This window comes from Osmia bicornis, chromosome 15, assembly GCF_907164935.1.
Source record: "Osmia bicornis bicornis chromosome 15, iOsmBic2.1, whole genome shotgun sequence".
Classification (NCBI taxonomy): Eukaryota; Metazoa; Arthropoda; class Insecta; order Hymenoptera; family Megachilidae; genus Osmia; species Osmia bicornis.
In genome coordinates this window covers 4,734,699-4,752,675 of record NC_060230.1, presented here as the reverse complement: position 1 = coordinate 4,752,675, position 17,977 = coordinate 4,734,699, and the positions used below count along the sequence as shown (strand labels likewise).

Sequence of the window (17,977 nt, the reverse complement as noted above, 5' to 3'; positions counted from 1 at the left end):
TTGACAGGTATCAATCTATTGACGTTATCCGATTATCAAATGTTACATTTTCAAACACTTTACCGCCTTACCGACCGACATCGAGAAACATCGATACAGCGCGCGATCGATATTTATCGATGGCGCGGTCAGCGGCGCCACATTCGGTACGAAACCGTGCCGCGATTGCGCTGGACGTTGTTTCGATCGCGGCAGTTCGTTAATGAGTGATAATTAGCAAAACAGTGTGTTGATTAATAAAAGGTGCGCGATCAGGCGTCGATCGAACTCCGGCGAAATTGAATTGCTCGTTCCAATTACTAAATGTGCGTTAATGTTCTCTCGGTAATCGCGTCCGACAAATTTGGTGCGACGTTTCCATTCTCTGACATGACATTCGTATCTGCTACCATGATCACGGTATATTTTCATTCATACTTTCCTTATACAATTCTTTTTTTTTTTACTTATATTTACTTATATTTCATCAATTTTATTTGTCATTGCAGTATGATTATGAAAGGTGCTGTTTTACAAGATAGCCATCAGGTGACACTTCAGTAGTATTGGCGGGAAATGGTTTCTATGCTACATGAGGTGGATGGTGAGTTATTTTTTTTTGTTAATTTTATAATAATAAAAGGTCTATGTGTAATGCTTTATGATCACTAATTAATTAAAAATAACACCCGTTAAACGATTAAATAAAAACAAAGAGAGTCTCAATGAATCACATCTTGTTTAACTGATCAAGAACAAGCAAAGTGCAGTAAATTCGTTAATCAGTCAGCGTTGGATGCACATCGAATGAACGAGGCACTGGTTGCAATTTTGCGGGGGCGTTTAAGTATGAATGAGTAAGAAGCCCCCACCATTTCATCTTCTCCCTTCCACTCTCTTCTCTGGATCTTTACTTCTTCTCTTTCGATCCTCCACCCTGTCGCTACTTTTCGTTATTCCATCTCCTTCTCTCTGTTTCACTCTTCTACTCCCCGCTTTACCTCTCGACAAACCGAAAGCGGCAGTTCTCGTATCGGGGATCGGTTCTCTCTTCGTGGTCCGCGCTTCTTTCGGTCAGTTTCTTCCCGCGAGTTGCACGCGCGTGTCCTTCCGCGAGGATTCGACTCGGTGTTGCTCTTTCGTCGAGGATTCAACAGGAATTATCAGGATAAAGGAGATTTATCGTTGAGGATTCCCGCTGGACGGGGTGCTATCATCCGTCACGATGCGCCGTCGATGCACACGGTTAGTCACAATGGATCAGTTCTCTTTGTTTACCTGCGTTTCAATTGTTTCGTAATCGCCGATTAACCGCGAACGCAACGTCTATGAAATTAATTATTTCATTCTTCTTTCTATATGATATTGATATTTTGATAGAACGGTGAGAGTGAGATTCGAGTTGAAATTCAAACTCACAGCCACGTTGATTAATTATTGCATGGCTTTTCGAAGCCCCTGTTAATGGGAACGTTAATGTATTCCTGGCAGTGGAAACTTTGATCTTAATGATTTAGCGTAAATATTTTCGACGCGTTAATTGGTCATTTCTAAGAAAAGTGTTCAATGTTTTCGTCGTTTAAAAAACAAGAGCGAAAATGAAATGTAAGAATGGTATAATACATTGTAGATTGGAATTAACGTAGCGACTGAAACGAGACCTATCAAAATTTAATTAATATAACGTGGTGAAATTTTTTACGTCGATCCCAACTTTTAACTCTGTTCGGTTCTCCTTCTGGTCTGATAGTTTGCGTATTCCATCAAGGGGAATCGTGTCGCTGGCTGCTATTAAGGGGCTATCCACAGAGCACGCTTTACATTATTCATCGGCCATTTCAACGCGCGTACCGACCGATCGCTCGTAAATCGCGAGCTCACTTTTCATTAAGACGTCCACAGCGCGAGTGAATGAGTCGCTGAATGAATTTCCAGAACCATTGCTCTTCCTGTCCACTCGCCCTTGAACGGTGCACTTTGCACACTGGGTCACAGCTGCTAAAATAGCTCCGCCTTTTCTATATTGTTTAAGAATTATTCTACTTGTTCAGTAGTTTGTTTTTTAAATGAAAGATGTATGAATTTATTTTAGAGAGGTTTCCGTTGATTTTAGAAACAGCTGAGTTGTTTCAGGTTCTTTCATTATAAATTAATGACAGTAATTACGCTTTTAATTTTTCAATTTTATTGATCAGAATATTCTGAGAAACAGCGGAAAATAGTTGGCTGTTCCGAGTTTCATTATGTTGATACAAGGAGCAAAGTTTTAGGAGCAAAGTAGCTTAGTTTCTAAGTGCTTTCCAGCTAACTAACGGATAAATGAACAACGATCCTCAGGAATTTATGGTTATCGTGTTCCCGGCTCGCCTTAATTGTTTTTCAAACTTCTTTCTCCCATCAGCAATTAATTTTTCATTTTGAAAAATTACCATAATACGTCTATCAACAAACAGTAATTTACAAAAACTCGGAAAGTTTCCCTACTTGACTCTGATCTTTCAGATGTTAAAATTCCTATTTCGAGACGTGATACTGTTTGGATCACCGACTCGTCAGTTTGAGACGCGAAAATAACCGCGAGTACTAGTCGTTTTGCTATACGCTCGAACGTCACTTTGACTTAAGTTATGTCCCGTGTTTCGCTACGCGGAATCCCTCTTTCAAAACGCGTGTGGTCTAGACGCCTGGAGAGATCAGAGTGATCATCGATCTATTGATAAGCAGGTCCCCAGCTCATCCGACACTTACAGGGGATAACAAGCATGCGCTCTACATACGCATGACGAAACGGTCCCATTACTCGCTTTTTACCCCACTCTATGCTTCTAACCCTTCTGATATTCTGTGTACGTAACCGCGTAAATTTGTACGGCTACAAATCTTAAACCCGAAAAGGTTGCATTCCCCGGTGCAACTGCAATAAACTCTTAAAATCTGAAAGGGGTAGCACGTGAATAAGCATGAAATGGAGTTGGCCGAATAATCCAGTTTCTCCTCGAAAGACCTAGGAGGTCTGTTTAGAAATAGCGAAGAGTGTAAATGAAACGTAACAGTCTGTTAAAGACATGGTCTAAAGGAGACCCATAGGGTGGAGGGGATAGGAAGAAATTGACGGTGACTCGAGTGTCAGAAGGCCGCAGGCTCGTGGTCCCTGACCGGTCGACGCAGCCTCCTCCCGGTTCCAGAGAATCAGAGTCACGCTCAGTCAGTGGCCGACTCCCGTACGCGAAGGTGGTGCGCGTTCTCGTTCGTTCAACACAAGTGTCGAAAGGGGTTTTCCGGTTTCTCTGCGTGATCCCCGGCGATCCTCAGCGGGGATGACGACCACTAGCAGCAAGTGGTTAGTGGAAAAATTTTTATTTATTATAATTTGACTGCGATTGTTTATGAAAATATGCATTTAATATTGATAGGGCTCTTATTAAAATTTCATCGAAGTCTAAAATAAAATTATATTTTATATACTTTTTGCATGCTTTGATATATTACAAATACATACACTTCCGAGTTTAATTAGTTTTAATTACTTATTTTTCGAAGTGCAAAAGCACAAATAGTCATTTGACAGGATTTATTTTCTAGGCTTAGGCTAAGATTAAGCTTGCAAGTTTTTTTACTAGGCGACTGAATATGAAGTTTTCATTCATTATTGATAAAAATTTATGAAAAAAATAACTCTATAAATAGTCACCTCATTATCGAACTCATTACTCCTCTTATCCAAGTATTACGCCACATATGCGACTCGCGTACAATTGTGACATAATTACGTGGCCGGCAATGAACGACAACGAGCTGCTTTTACCCGCTTCTTTCACCGGTTTTTCGGCTCCGTCTTTAGACTTCCCGGCTCGAAGAGTCTCCTCTTCCCGCTGTGTCTAGGATGAGAGTGCATCTGAACACGTAGAACCCGTTTGTGCTTTTTGTTGATTGGATGATATTCAATGACAATTATTTCTTCGGGTGTCGTTAGTGTAGATGATAAATGGAACAGTAGTTTAATTAATTAATACACGGAGAGTGTACGCATAATGTGTAGATAATATAAATTGGTCAGAATATTCAGGATGTTCATTGCATTCTGATTAAAATCATTAAAATTATTGGAAAATTATTTATTAAGATGATGAGTATTTTAAACAATTTTATTTTGTATTTTAACAATCTTAAGAATTTTAAATCATGTTAGGATTTATTTATTTGTTTTTCCTGAAATGGAAAAGTCAATTACACCTTTGAAAGGTGCAATTAATTGAAACGTCGATACTTAACGACCCTCTCTTCGTGCCTGTATTTTTCTGTGAAAAGCATTTCCCGTTAGATAAGCGCGATTTGGAAGGGCAAAGTAGTTTCACGTGTTCTCAGCTTTGAAAACTTAATCGATCCCAATGGGCAGAACCTTCTCGTGTGAAAATTCACAGAAAAACCCATGGTTTCCGAGCGTTTTTACGATCCTCCTGACACACAATTCGCATATGTCGAGAAGGGTGGACCCACTAGTGTGTCTCTCGGGACATGTGCGTGCCTTTCCTCTTTCCCTCTTTCTTTCACTCTCTCTCTCTGTCGAGAGAACTTGTCATTTGTCAAAACACACTCGGTCGTCGTTCGCGTTGCATCATGTGCCAGCCGATTTCTTCTTTTCTTTCCTTTCCTTCTCGAGATTAACGGAAGAAAAAGCTGCTTGTCGCTTTCAATTAACGAGAAAAGCTCCGTTTGCCCTTTTGCACTACTGTGAATCGCTCGAGCATCATCTCGACCGCAATTCCTCCCGTTCTAATGCTCATGAAACGTGACAGAAGTTCTCGCGTTTATTTTTCCGTCCATCCTTTGAACCGAGGCTCGAACGGTGGATAAAGGAAAGTCGAACTGCTGGATGCGATCTAGCAAATCATGTTTCCCGGTACAACTCGTTTGTTTTCTTTCTCTTCCTCTGTTTGACCGGTGAGAACGTATGTCTGTTATTTTTCGGAATTCTTTTCTCTGTAACGTTTATACAAATAACGTGCAGTTAAAGAAGATGTCAAATTTTTAACCATTATCGAGGTACAATAATTTATTCGCTTAGTCTAATTACGTCTTCGTAAAGTGTAATAAATGTTGAAAAAATTAATCGATTTAATTAACGGTTTCGAGTAATCGTAAAAAATTCTCTCCAATCGACTAAATTTCCAAATAATCGATACAATCCATTACGCCCCATTGTTTAAATCAATTTCAAGCAGAGGGTGGACGATTATCGTGCTTAGCCCGCATTATCAAGACACGTCGTGGTATATAATTGAGAGCTGGCAATATCTGGCTCGGCGATAATAATCGGTTAATTGGGAAATCGTAATTTCGAGAAATCGTTCGAATAGAATCACTAAATCGCGCGATACGTTTTCATACAATTTACGGTTATAACAGTACTCTCCACCTGCGCTCTCTATAAAGGGTTATTGTGGCGAGCTTTCAGATACCATTCTCATGGTCGATCCGTTGGCAGGACAATGGCTTATGCTAATTCCTGCCTCTATGTAGTTGTCCTTTCGACTCGCTGTACACCGGCTACGCGTGTAATACGTCAGATTTAAAATTCAACCCGGGTCACGCTCGCGGCGAACGCAAGATTAACTATCGGAGCTTGCGGACCAGCAATAAAGGGGATAGAGAAGAAAAAAGTAATATCGAGAAAAAGTGTGTAACACGGGATGAGATTAATTCCACCTGCCTTATCGCGAAAGCGCTCGGATCGACAACTTTTCCATCGTTATTTTATTTGCATCCCCTTCTGTTTCCATTGGAGTAGGTCAAGTTTCCGATTCGACAAAGGATTTTTCCAACAAACGAGTCGTATCATTAATCAGGCTCATCAATCATCTTACGTTCGGTAATCCAAGATATTTTTGTCCCGCCTCGGATCATCGTTCCGTCTCTCTCCCTATACAGGTTCCATTTTGTACCCTTTACGACACGAATGTATCGCCGGCAAGGCCGAGGAATCGTTTTATTCCGTAATATTCCGACGAGCTTGTGTTCCATCTGTGCTCGCTCATGGCTCTCGAGACCACCGTGGTAACGAAATAAAATGAAATAAAGTGGAATAAAATAAAATCCTCGAAGCCTCTTGTTCGGATCCGTGAGGAAACCCTTTGAAAGCTTCCACTCCCGGTAGGAACCGTAATTAACACTTACCTTAGAAGTTGAAGAAGCTTTTAAGGAGCTGTTATTTCGATCTTTCTCGTATTTCTTTCCTTCATTCCGATTCTCTTCTAATCAACCTATCTAATTTCCCATTCTATGTTAAATTTACCTATAATTATTTAACGCTTGAAATTGTTAACTCGTGTTTTCACTGTAGAGAGAAAGATAACGATGCATGCAAAGGTTAATCGTTTCTTCAGCTCAACAGATCTCGGTTCCACCGTCCCGAATGCGTCTTTCGTCGTTCCAACTTCCGTTTCCCTCACGACAGGAGGGTATCCGTGGAGGGTTCTCGGACGATCGAGCGTCGAAATAAATAATAGCAAAAGCTCGGTGAAACAAATGGAACGGGCAGGAGCATGCATCGAGGCAGAATTCCCAAGTCGAGAAGGACGGTCTCGGAAATAACGAGACCGGTAAGTCGCGGACAATCCCGTGTTTCACTGGGTTATTTTGGCTCACCCCAGGGAAAGGACTGTTATTTCTGTTCCATAAGTTAATACGCACGGGAACAGACCTTCCTGCGGTTTCCTTCTGCGTCCCGTAGCAAAAGTATTGCTGCTTATTTATCGTACCTCCAGCTCGCTTGTTTGCCTTAGCGAAATTACTGTTTTCCGTGCGTTCAACTTTGTTCGTTGAGTACCATCGTCGAAATAGTAATTGCTTTGATTTAAAAAAAATAAGAACAGGTTTCGACAAATTACACGAATTATCTGAAATAAAAGGGTCTTAGAAATTAACATCTATGGATTTTATTTAAAGAAAGCGCATCATTGTGTTCGAAAGATAATGGATTTCACGTTCAATGGAGCGATTTAGTAAATGATTGAGAGCCCCTTTTAGAGGGTAAGCGATTAGCATGAATTAATAAAAGGGACTGCGTGTTTCTTTGATGCAGCCGACTAAACGTCCCTTCAACGGTCACATGTGTGCGCTGCATTTAATTGCCACCTATACTCCAGTGCACTGTGAACGAAATGAACACCGAACACTCATTACTGTAATTCATCTTATCGTCCCAAACGCGATTAAGGAGAACAGTTCAAGTATCATAAGAAACTCAGAAAGACTGTAGAAGTTCACAAAATGAACCGACTGTAAATTTCGTTCTTTATGGGTGATGATTAAATAGGATGTTCTTCTACGAAATATTATTATACCCTGTACTTTTACATCTTAATAGACGAATTAATGAGTCGTCGTAATATTCTATCACATTATACTATAACATCGTCATGAATATTAATTACAACGTTTTGCCGTTAAATTTTATGTGCGATTTATTCAAACCTCATTTGATTCACTTAAAAATCCCATTACATGCTGTATTAATATGACAAATACAAATTAACAGTATTTGTATTACTTATCCGAAAGGAAATTACGGTATACAAAATGGTCCATGGTATGAATTTTAAGATTCATTCGATTTTTATCAAGTCCACGTTCAAGTTACGTGGTTTCTTTATTTCTGAACACAGGGAACGGTAACTTATCTTGTGCATCGTAACTGAATTCGATAGGTGTAAGTGATAAAAGCGTAGTTTCGTGAATTAAGTATCGCACGTTTCGGTTGCTACTCGAGTCGGAAGTTCCGCCGTTCATGGAACAACTCCAATATCCGCGTCGGAGGTTGGACGTAGCCCAGGGTCGGGGTCTTGCTGAATAATTTCGAAAGCCAGGTCAACGGTCGACGTCTAAACTTCCAACGGGCGCACATGTGTGTCCCAGGGAGGCTTTTCGGAGAAGAAGAAAGGTCAGCCGAAAAGGACGCTCCGCGCCGCGTCGCGTCGATTACATTCTGGACTTTCCGGACGACCTTTCCGGCTGTGCTCTTCTCTCGACGCTCAACGACATTAAATTTACGGTCTCCTGGGGATACCGTGTCGTTTGTGGAGAATCGCGAATAAACATTAACTTATGTTAAATAATAAAAAGAAAGAAAATTAATGAAAAATTTTCTGAAATAATTATATTTTTATTCCGTTCTTCGTAAAATTAAAATAACGTTTTTCTTAGAAATAGGGTGAAGTTGATGTCGGATATAAAAGTTGAGGAGACGAAGAGAAACAAATCACCCTTCCGATCATTAATCATGCGGCATCCGTTTCAGGTGTGGCAAACGTTTTCATTTTTCGAGGGTTAATCGAGCCGAGGCTCAATGATCTGTACACTCTCGATGGTTTAGCGTTGGTCCACAGTTCGCGTCGATAATCGTTTGCGCCCGCAATTTCCGGTATACAGGATCGTCGTGTTTTCAGACATAATAGCCGATGTTTTTTCAGTCGAACAAAACTGTTTGCCAAACCATTACTCGTCGAAGCGCGCTCGCGGAAGGTTTTGTTGCTCTCTGTATACATTCGAGAGCGCGTTCCCTCGAAATTTCAATGAAAATTCATCGTTCACGGTAAGAAACCGATCGGCTTCCTTCGAATTCTGACGAGTAACGTAATTTTTCTTCGTCGAGCTGAATGAAATTTACGCGATAGCTTAACGTAAATAAATTATAGAGCCACGTAACTCGGCCGACCATTAAAAATACATACGAGGGTGGATTCAACGGGAGATCTTGGTCGGTCCTCCACGTGAAATAATAGCCGGGGCCCCGTTGCATCCTCGAATTCTCCGACGTGGCAGCCGGCAGTCAATTCTTGTCTGCGGCAATAGCCCAAGTAGGGATTCCATTATTTATGAACTCGAAGGACCGAGTTTCCCCATTATTTATAGAACTGGATTGATATGGCTTGTGGGAAAACTGGATTGATGCAGGTGTTTTCATATGTGCGCCAGCCCTTCGGTATCCGCGATCACGTTTCAAACATTAATCCTGCCTAAGATATCGAATCTCCGTGTCATAAATTCGCTAATTCTTCTTTAATCGCAAGTCAGAGTGATTGGAATCGTAGAAAGACCGTAGAAAGTAGATTAATATATTTATTATTCGATCCTTTGGATTTGAATATGATTTATTTATTTATACAAAATCATTTAACATCCCAGGTAATTTTTTTCATTACTTCCCACACGATTCGTAGTCATAGTAATTAAGGAATTTCAATACCATTTATTAATGCACCGTGCATTTTAATATTTCTACTGAGGCTTGAATAGCTGGATGGATGGTGGGATGGGAGAAACAATGTCGTAATAAAAAGTTCGAATCACAACTAACGAGTAATATCCTGTCCTCGATTCTTCGTAACAATGGCCCTTTCGATTGCGCTCGTCTGGTTCTTGCCCTCTTGTCAAGGGTTGCGTACGCCTCCCTATTTTTTTCTTTCATTTTTTTTTCTTTCCTCCCTCCTCCAGACCTTCCGTTTCATTTCACTTATTCCATGGACGAGTCGTGGAACTGGTTCGCGTGTTTTAAATGATGTCTTCTGAAAAAGTTCGGGTTAAAAGTTTGTAAAGTTTTTTGTAACAGAAATTTGGTTAGCATGGGATGCTTTTTAATTGACCGCTCTTTCAATGTCAGATCCCAAGGGAGTGGTAATTAATTCTTGGAACTTTCGACCGGATGATCGTTCAAAGTAATTCAATCATTCTCTTAATGGTAATGAAGTCAATCCACTTGAAAGCTTACGATTAGGTTCACAATGTTATTAACGGTAATTAATATCAGGGTACAGATTAATTTTTCCTTTAAAAGGAACATTGCGAATTCAATAGAAGCATTTTATCCTTCGCTGAAATAGAATCTACACTTCTCGAAGGTATTACAATTCCGTAATTGTCAAGTTTGCTATCTATCAATGTAATTCACACGTGTACCAGCAAGATTCACTTTGGCTTTCGCCCGCATATCCATTCGGGAATTATCGCATAGAGCTCAAAGAGCATCGCGGGACCACAAATGATCTGCAACCTCTATGGTGGTCTACCGTGGAATGTCCTTAGGCCTCAGGATTCTCCATCCCTCGTGCTCCTGATGTCAGCATTGCTAGAGGAACACAGCAACAACAACGTTCATGGATCATCGTCGCGAGTAAGAACATACGATTCTCTGTTGCATTGTTTGATCATGGTAATTACGAGGATGCTCGGCAAAGGGAGCAAAAGAGCACGAGGCAGACATAAAAGCGAAGAGAAAATGTTTGCTCGTTCCTTTGGAACCTTCTGTGCGCATGCATCGTGATTCTTTCGCGGTCGGGATGATGATGATGATGCTTCGAGGAAAAAGAACAACGAGTGCACACCAACGACTGTTCGCTTTTGCGGAGGAACTTCGATGAAATACCGCGATAGGGATGCGACCCTCTATCCTCGGCGAGGTTCAAGGGGAATGTTTGAAAAAAAAAATGGAATCGTGATGGAGAGAAGAGAAAATGTATGGTGTAATGAACATCCTGCACGTGGGAGACTTGAATATGGAGTCTCTGAAATTTTGAATCGAATATTCTTCACTATGATTGGATAGAAGTAAAAGGACTTTTAATTCAAATTAAAAACTGATTAAATTGATTAACAGTGTGAAATAAAAATTCCAAAAATTTCGACTCCTAAATATTAATCTACCTCGTGATACAAAAAGGCCCCAATCGCGATCGAGTTAAAAGCAAAGGATATAACATTGGCGAACGGATAAAAGGGAAAGGAAGAATGTTGTTAAAGGAGCACTTTTGTTTCTTCGTGGTTTATCGAGGGATCAGGGGTTCTACCGATCAGAAACGAACACCCAGATGACCGTGGAGAATCGCGCACTGCTATGGGTTCTTTCAGAGAGAAGCAAAGAAAAAAAGAATAAAAATAAAATAAAATTGACGGTGCGTTGCTGGCCATCGTGGCACAGCGAGCTTTACGATCGCTTCTGATGCTCGCCGCTGTTGTTGCATTAAATATGATTCACGTGGCGACGAGCCACGATCCGTAAGCCAGACGTTCTGTCTACAAGCTGAAACCATTTGCGTTACTGATATTCCGATCGGATAGCGTTTAAATTATTCAAAAGACAGGAACCGGCGAAACTATCTCTGTTGAATTTCCAACCGGATTGTTGCCTCTGTTCTTTCTCGTTACTTTTTCAACAGAAATCTACCAAATTATTGGAATAAAAAAATCTTTGCGAAGCAATCAAAATCACTTTTCATTAGACAGTATCCACGTTCGATCTATTTTTCTTCTTCGCCCTGCTCCACATATTTCCAATCCGATAATAAACATCGCCATCAGTCGATTATCGATCGCTGCTCTAAAACTTGTGGCAAAAATATCCTCACCATCAATTAATACACTCCATCGCAGAGATTTAACTACTATTTTTCGAAAGATCAAATGTTTTTCATATGAAACATCGCCTCCTAGGAATAGTATTCGGGTCTCTAATCGAAGCTGATTCAGATTTGTGGATATATATATCGAACTCGATACCATCCCTATTCGTGGCAGCCATAACGGAGGTGTCCAATCGACCTCCCAAGACTTTGCTCTGTAATCACGGTCGGACGATCTCTTCAGGTGCTAGACGTCCTCTTGTGTTTGCTAATTTCATCGGACGCGTCGCGACGCATTGTATCGCGCTTATCGCAGCGTGGAATTTCTGCGGGGGTAGCATCCCCAAAGCGAGGGGTAGCTGGTGTCCCAGCAACCTGTTGCTTCCCATTCGAGTTCTTCCTCTTCGAATCGACCGACGCGACGCTCATCGCGTCTCTCTCTCTCCATCGACACAGTCTCTCCCCCGTTCGTCTGTCTCGTTGCTCTCTTTCCCGCTGGCGGGTTCTTTCTTCCGCTCGTACGCCGCTCGTTCCTCGTCTTTTTCCCTCTTTCCGGGCAACGATAGAACGCCCTTCGTCTGCTTTTGACGCAAGCCAGCTTCATGTTCGCCTGGTAGCACGAAGACCGTACGCGTCGCACTCTGTTGCACCGTTCTGTCGCCTCGTCCTCGTCCCACCGTCGACGACGCCTATCAAGCTTTCTCGTCGATCCTCCGCCTCGTCTCCGACGCCTTCTCCACGTTCGCGATCGACGCTTTTCTCGACGTCGCTCTCTTCCTTCTTCGCGCCGACTACGCGACGCTTTCCTCGTTCTTCTTTCGACCGCGTGCCGACCGCGACCACGACGACGCTTCTAAACGGGTCGAACACGCTCCGAGACCGCTTTGCCTCCTCCACCGTCTACTGCTGCCTTGATCCGATACTCCCTGCCATAGAAGAGCGCGGTCTACGCTCACTCTGTGTGTGGCTTTTCCTTTTTTCTGTTTCTTTTTTTTTTCAATCTCGTTAACTGTCCCGGAATGCGCCTTTCAATTTAAAGATGTTTCCTTTCAAAGTAATGCTCGTGCAAAGTTGGAAGTAACATACCGGGTTACCTTCTTATCGTTTACATACACTCCCGTCCATAAGTCGTGGGACAAATCGCGCTTAAACGTTGCACTTTCGCTGCGACGAGGGTTGCGGACGTGCAGCGGGTGAATTGAATTAATAAAAATAATATTAGTATCGATTAGTATGCAGTTAATATGCATACTTCCAAGGTAACAACCTACGTGGACCCGCAACACCCGCAGGGAACCCGTTATCGCTGTAATTGCAATTATTCAGAATACGATCCTTCCATTTTCCAATTTTCCGCTTTCCCTCGATACCTTCAATTTAAACTTTCCCCCTGATTTAAATGCCGCGGTGTCTCGTGGCTTATGAACGAGAATGTACATCACATACCAGACTTTATACATACTTGTCTTAATTACGACCTTCAGCTACGAGATTAAGATTGCAAGAGATCTCTGGTTTATTATCTTAAGATTTTACTATGTAGTTCGTGTGCATTGCGCGCATCCCAGCCAATTTTTTTCATCCGGGTCAGTTTAATCGTTTATACAACGAACGTTGTGTACTATCGGCCGAATTCTTTGCGATCATTTTTACATTCGCGTCGTAAAACATTGCGTGGCTGACGTTTCATTGAATTCACCTGACTATTTGTACGCACATCGGAGCGATATTGTCGGTTGTTATTTTTAATGAATATCGGCAGACAGGAACAAATCGTTACGACACGTAGGACCACGAGGTGTAACGATTTACGAGAGGTGTCGGCTCGATGGATTTTTATCGGCGATTGAAATTAAATCGATTTACGTAAATTCACCGAGTATGCGGAATGTTACGACACGGTGTTGGACAGGTTGTTAAATTCTTGGTGAAAATTGCAACACGTCGATTGGAAACTCGTTTCCTAGATCTCGATCAAATTTATAGTCAATTATGGAGGCTAAAATGTACATTAGATCGTATCAAACTTTAATCAAATCGGAAAAAGTCAATTATCTCTGCGTTTCGTTTAGAAATTTTCAAATTCCATAATTTTCTCTAAAGCTACAAAAGTTCACGTAGGAAAATAAACCACAGAAGGGAGTTTCAAGCCGTCCATGCCATTTCATATTTAAAAATGTGCAGCTGCTCTGGTCCATTGTCTCGAATCGCTTTTTCCATACCCGTTCCACGTGTCCCGTCAGTCATAACTGTCGCTCAAAAATTATTATCGTCGTCGGACAACGAAACGAACCGGTCATATTTTTCTACGTCCCGACACGACTTTCTTCCTTGTTCCTTTTTAATTCTTCACCCGTTGGTTTTGTCTCCTATCGCCGCAAACGAGACCATTCGTGGGACCAGAGGACTAATAACAGAGCGGACAGTTTGGGACGATTTGCGGCGTAAAGCTGTTCTTCTCGTTCTGCGGTGAAAAAACCGCAGGACACCCAAAGCGTCGACGAAACTCCTGAACGAGGATTCCTCCCTCGAACAAATTCAGCTTTTATACGCTTCCTCGCGTAATTACCTTTCGAAAACGTTACAAGGTAAAACAGGATCTCGTAGGAAACATTTTGAGATAATTATTCCGGTTTATGATCACGGGATTTGAAATCATATTTAAATAGAAATTAGTAATTTTGACCCAGCGTCCATGGTCGGACGGTTAAATAAATTTGTTGATTCATTTGATGGGCTGTCGAAACGAGGCCCAGGTGTGTAGAAGTGTATTTCAGAAGCTCGTTGAAGAAGCGCGACGTCTCGGTCCACACTGTACTTAATGGTACGCGTCGTCCCCTTAAAGGCAGCGCTCATTACGCGGAACTTCCGGTGCATAGATCGCAATTGCAGCCGCGGTGCGCAGTCATCTAACGTCGTAAGATGAGAACGCAGCAGACTGGAACTTTCATCCTCGAGCACGGACACGGCTCTATTCTCGAGCTTCGAATCAAATTGTTCTCGGTTGAAGGGGTTCGTGCAATGTGGTATTTTAGTCGGACATTGATCAATTTTCTATTTTCATTTTTAATATTCAATTTCCCTTTCGTTCGAATCGAACAGGCAATGTCAAATATATTTTAATATATTTAATAAATCGGTGAAATTTTCATAAATTAAATTGTTTTAGAGTTATTAATTGATAATTAAATTAGTATTTTGGGAATACAGATTGAAGTTGAAGAAAATGTCACAACTTGTAAGGCTACAATTGCACGCTTCGATCCATTACATTCTACTTGAATTCATTCTGTTAATCAATTCTCCTAATTGACGTTTGTCACGAACGTGTTACGAAGAGGAAACTCGTCGAGGGAACAATCGATTAGAAGCGAAGCTAGCTTCTTTTCCATCTCGTTGCTTCGAATGCAATTAACTGGAAACTTGGTACAGGAATAGCAAAATTTACTTTATCTCTTTGATATCTTCGTGATTGACCTAACGATTTCATTTTATTCTTATTAGACACCGTCGTTTCACCTTTCAGAGGTAACTTTCTCCTCGATAAAAGTCATTATTTGTCACAATGTAGCAATCAAGCGCATGGGACAAGCATTGAATGATAAATGAAACGGTATTTGTAGTATCGAGAAACGACTCGGCTTTGAAAAAACGATTTATCCCTGTGGCGATCGAGATACTCACGCTGTAGGGTTTACAGCCGATCATCCGTAAGCCGATAATATGACGAAGTCGTTTTCAGTGGTTCTCGACGAGGAAGTTTTCTTAGAAATCTTTTCACCCGACGTGTACACAGTCCACATTCGTGCACTTGCATAAATAAATTGAAAATTCTATTCCTAGACTCTTGAGAGATGGTGTTTTCGATTCGGAATAATCTATGTTGTAAAATTTATTCGGTTAAACTCTTTGGACACTCTGTATATTTCAGTTTGTTATAATACAATAGGAAGTTATATAAAGCTTGTTTAGTCTAATGCTATATTAATTCTCTGGAAAAAAATGGTTGTTCAATGAGGTAGATCTGTTTGAATAGTTGACAACATGTTAAAAATGAAAATGGTGAGATGAGAGTGTCTTTAAGGTGTATAAAGAATGAAAGAATGAAGAATTACATAAATGTAAATAGAGATACGCTCTAAGGCAGGAAATGTAAAGTAACTTTCGTAAAATAACCATTACGTAAACGAATTGGTGAGATCTTTTGAATGGTTCATTGAAAGAAGTCAGAAAATATTTTTGTCTATTTCCTTGGAATTGTACATAAATTTTTTATTTACAAGAAATTACTTAATTCGCCGAAGAAGCATCTTAGTCTTATTTTACAAATAAAGTTGTTTGAAAATACTTTCGAAACTCTCGAGTTTCCACCGAAGCATTCCATGATCGATAAACTTGAAACTTGATAAATAATTTACGAACCACTTATCCGTAACTGCAACTCCAATACTGATCTTTTATTATAAATGAAAGTTAATCAACCCGGATCCATAGATGTATCTCCGATTAAATTGAAATCCTCGATTAATTTTCATTAATTAATTTTCGAGGACTCGTGTATTCTTCATTTATATCTGAATTTAAGGGTTCGTTAGTCCTTGATGATCCTCCGGTTTTGAAGCACAAAACGAAAGTGGTCGCAGACGGTATTCCACAGGTGCCATTACAAGAATCCCTCGCGTGCCCAGGCGAGTACCCTTCGCACGAAACGTCCCTCATTGTGGTCCAGTTTCGGAATCAATGCTTCACCGAGTGCACACTCGACCGACGACTTGTTTAAACCACCCCCATTCCCATTGTAACGCGAACCACTCGCACGGCTATATCCTTTCGAACAAAGACGAAGATCCTTTCGACATTCCACGAATAACTGGCCGGCAACCAGGGGCCATTTTCTGCTTCCAGTTCATGGAACGCGTTCGTAACGAGGATGAAAAATTTGCTCCTTCAATCTTCGTCCGTTTACTTTATTTTCAGAACTAAAGAGATTTTGCCTTTTCGAAGTAATTATAAAATTAATTTCCTAACTTTAATACGATCTTCTCGATGTTGAACTTATGGATAAAATAACGTTATACTCAGTTTTCAAGTTTTCGGATGTTCAGCAAAGCCGACTGAACATTTTTCGGGTATTCAAGTTAGACAATTTTCGGTGATCTCGACATTTATCTTGTGTCAACTATGTTCGGCTAACAGGGACAATTGTGAAAGCTATTTCTGGTTGACATTTGTTCCACGTGTTGAATAATCGCTCTTTCCACGCGTTCGTAGTTTTTTGGAACAGGAATCCCGATAAAGTATGGATTTTGATTCGAATGATTGATCTCTCTGTACCGGCGTTAACAAACCAATTCAGAGGAAATAAAATTTTTCAATATTTTAGTTTTATTCGCTGTCGATCAATTGATTTTCATTCAATGAAAACGCTTACGAATTTTGACAGTTGTTAATCTATAGAAATTTTAAACATTCATTTGACGAATGGTCGATTCGTTGTTTCCAAAATAAAGCTACAATTTCTGTATCGTCTGAAGAATTACATGCATCGAATACAAATTGTTCAACCATATTTTGTATATTTCACACTTTTAAATACCAGAATTCTGAAGGTAAAGAAACGTTTCGTACAATAGCGAGCCACTCGTACGTAAGATCGTTTAAGTCACAAAAGGGCTTAGAGAGCGAGTGCTCAAAAAAACAGGCCACGTCAATGGTATTACGAAATAAAAGCGCGAGGAGGAAGATAATGTGTAATATTCTGTTGACTGGGAACCCACGAAACTATTCTTCGTGATGTGTGCGCTTCTCCACGAATGATGTTGTAGTTTGGATCGAGTCTAGGATTATGGCGTCCTACGGAAGATCGATACGTTTTCACTGGGTCGAATCGAGTGGAAACGGAAACGCGTGGGTGAAATAGACATTTTCGAAGCACGCTTTTCTCTAAACGTTTCCATCACGAACATCTATCGCCTGAATAACCCATTCTGTTATCAAAACCATCTAGAAATTATTTCTAAATTCTTAAAAAATTAAGTAGAATATTCTAAGTTTGTTTAAAAAATTTCAAAAATTTCCAAATATCTTTTGAAATGAAAAATTGATAGGATATTTGAACTAAGATGCAAAATGTCTGAAATAGAACGTTTATTGGGAGGACATTCAATCGAAACTGTTACGTGGCTTTCGTTCTGACGTCAATTCGAATTCCCGAATTTTATGAGAGCATTGACATGCCAGCCCGCCGGAAATCACGCGGGGAACTCGTTATTGGCCCGGTGCAATCGGTTCCGATCGCTCGTCGATATCCACGAAGCATTTCCTTCTTTGTCTCGTTAATTGGAATACCGTTACCGCGGCCGCGTAATCGATCGATCGCATATTTGAATCATGCCGCGTTAGAAAAAACGATAGATGGAAGTTGTAGTTCGAATAGCAAATATGAGAAAATGAAAGAGCGACATAAGAGGATTTTATAATCCACAGCTTAAGTAAATGCGTTAAGTAAAGCAAGTATGTACAAGCATGCAAGGTGAAAAAACGATTGTGCCTTAACTTCGTAATGAGAATATTTTACGTAACTTCTTGTATGAACATTTCCAGGA

The 17,977-nt window shown here is 40.7% G+C and overlaps 1 protein-coding gene across 6 annotated transcripts in view; it reads left to right on the top strand.

Moving 5' to 3' along the window:
* The first annotated feature begins 1,049 nt into the window (after nt 1–1,049).
* Nucleotides 1,050–17,977, top strand: part of LOC114875326 (papilin) — an 82,791-nt gene continuing 65,863 nt past the window's right edge. For 5 of the 6 annotated variants that reach the window (XM_029185479.2, XM_029185480.2, XM_029185481.2 and 2 more), the window contains exon 1: nt 3,172–3,319. In XM_029185479.2, coding sequence (XP_029041312.2) covers nt 3,297–3,319 — 23 coding nt within the window. In that variant the 5' untranslated portion in view covers nt 3,172–3,296. Of the gene's footprint in view, nt 1,225–3,171; nt 3,320–17,977 lie in introns of those variants that run through there. The other variant, XM_029185478.2, reaches the window with a different exon arrangement.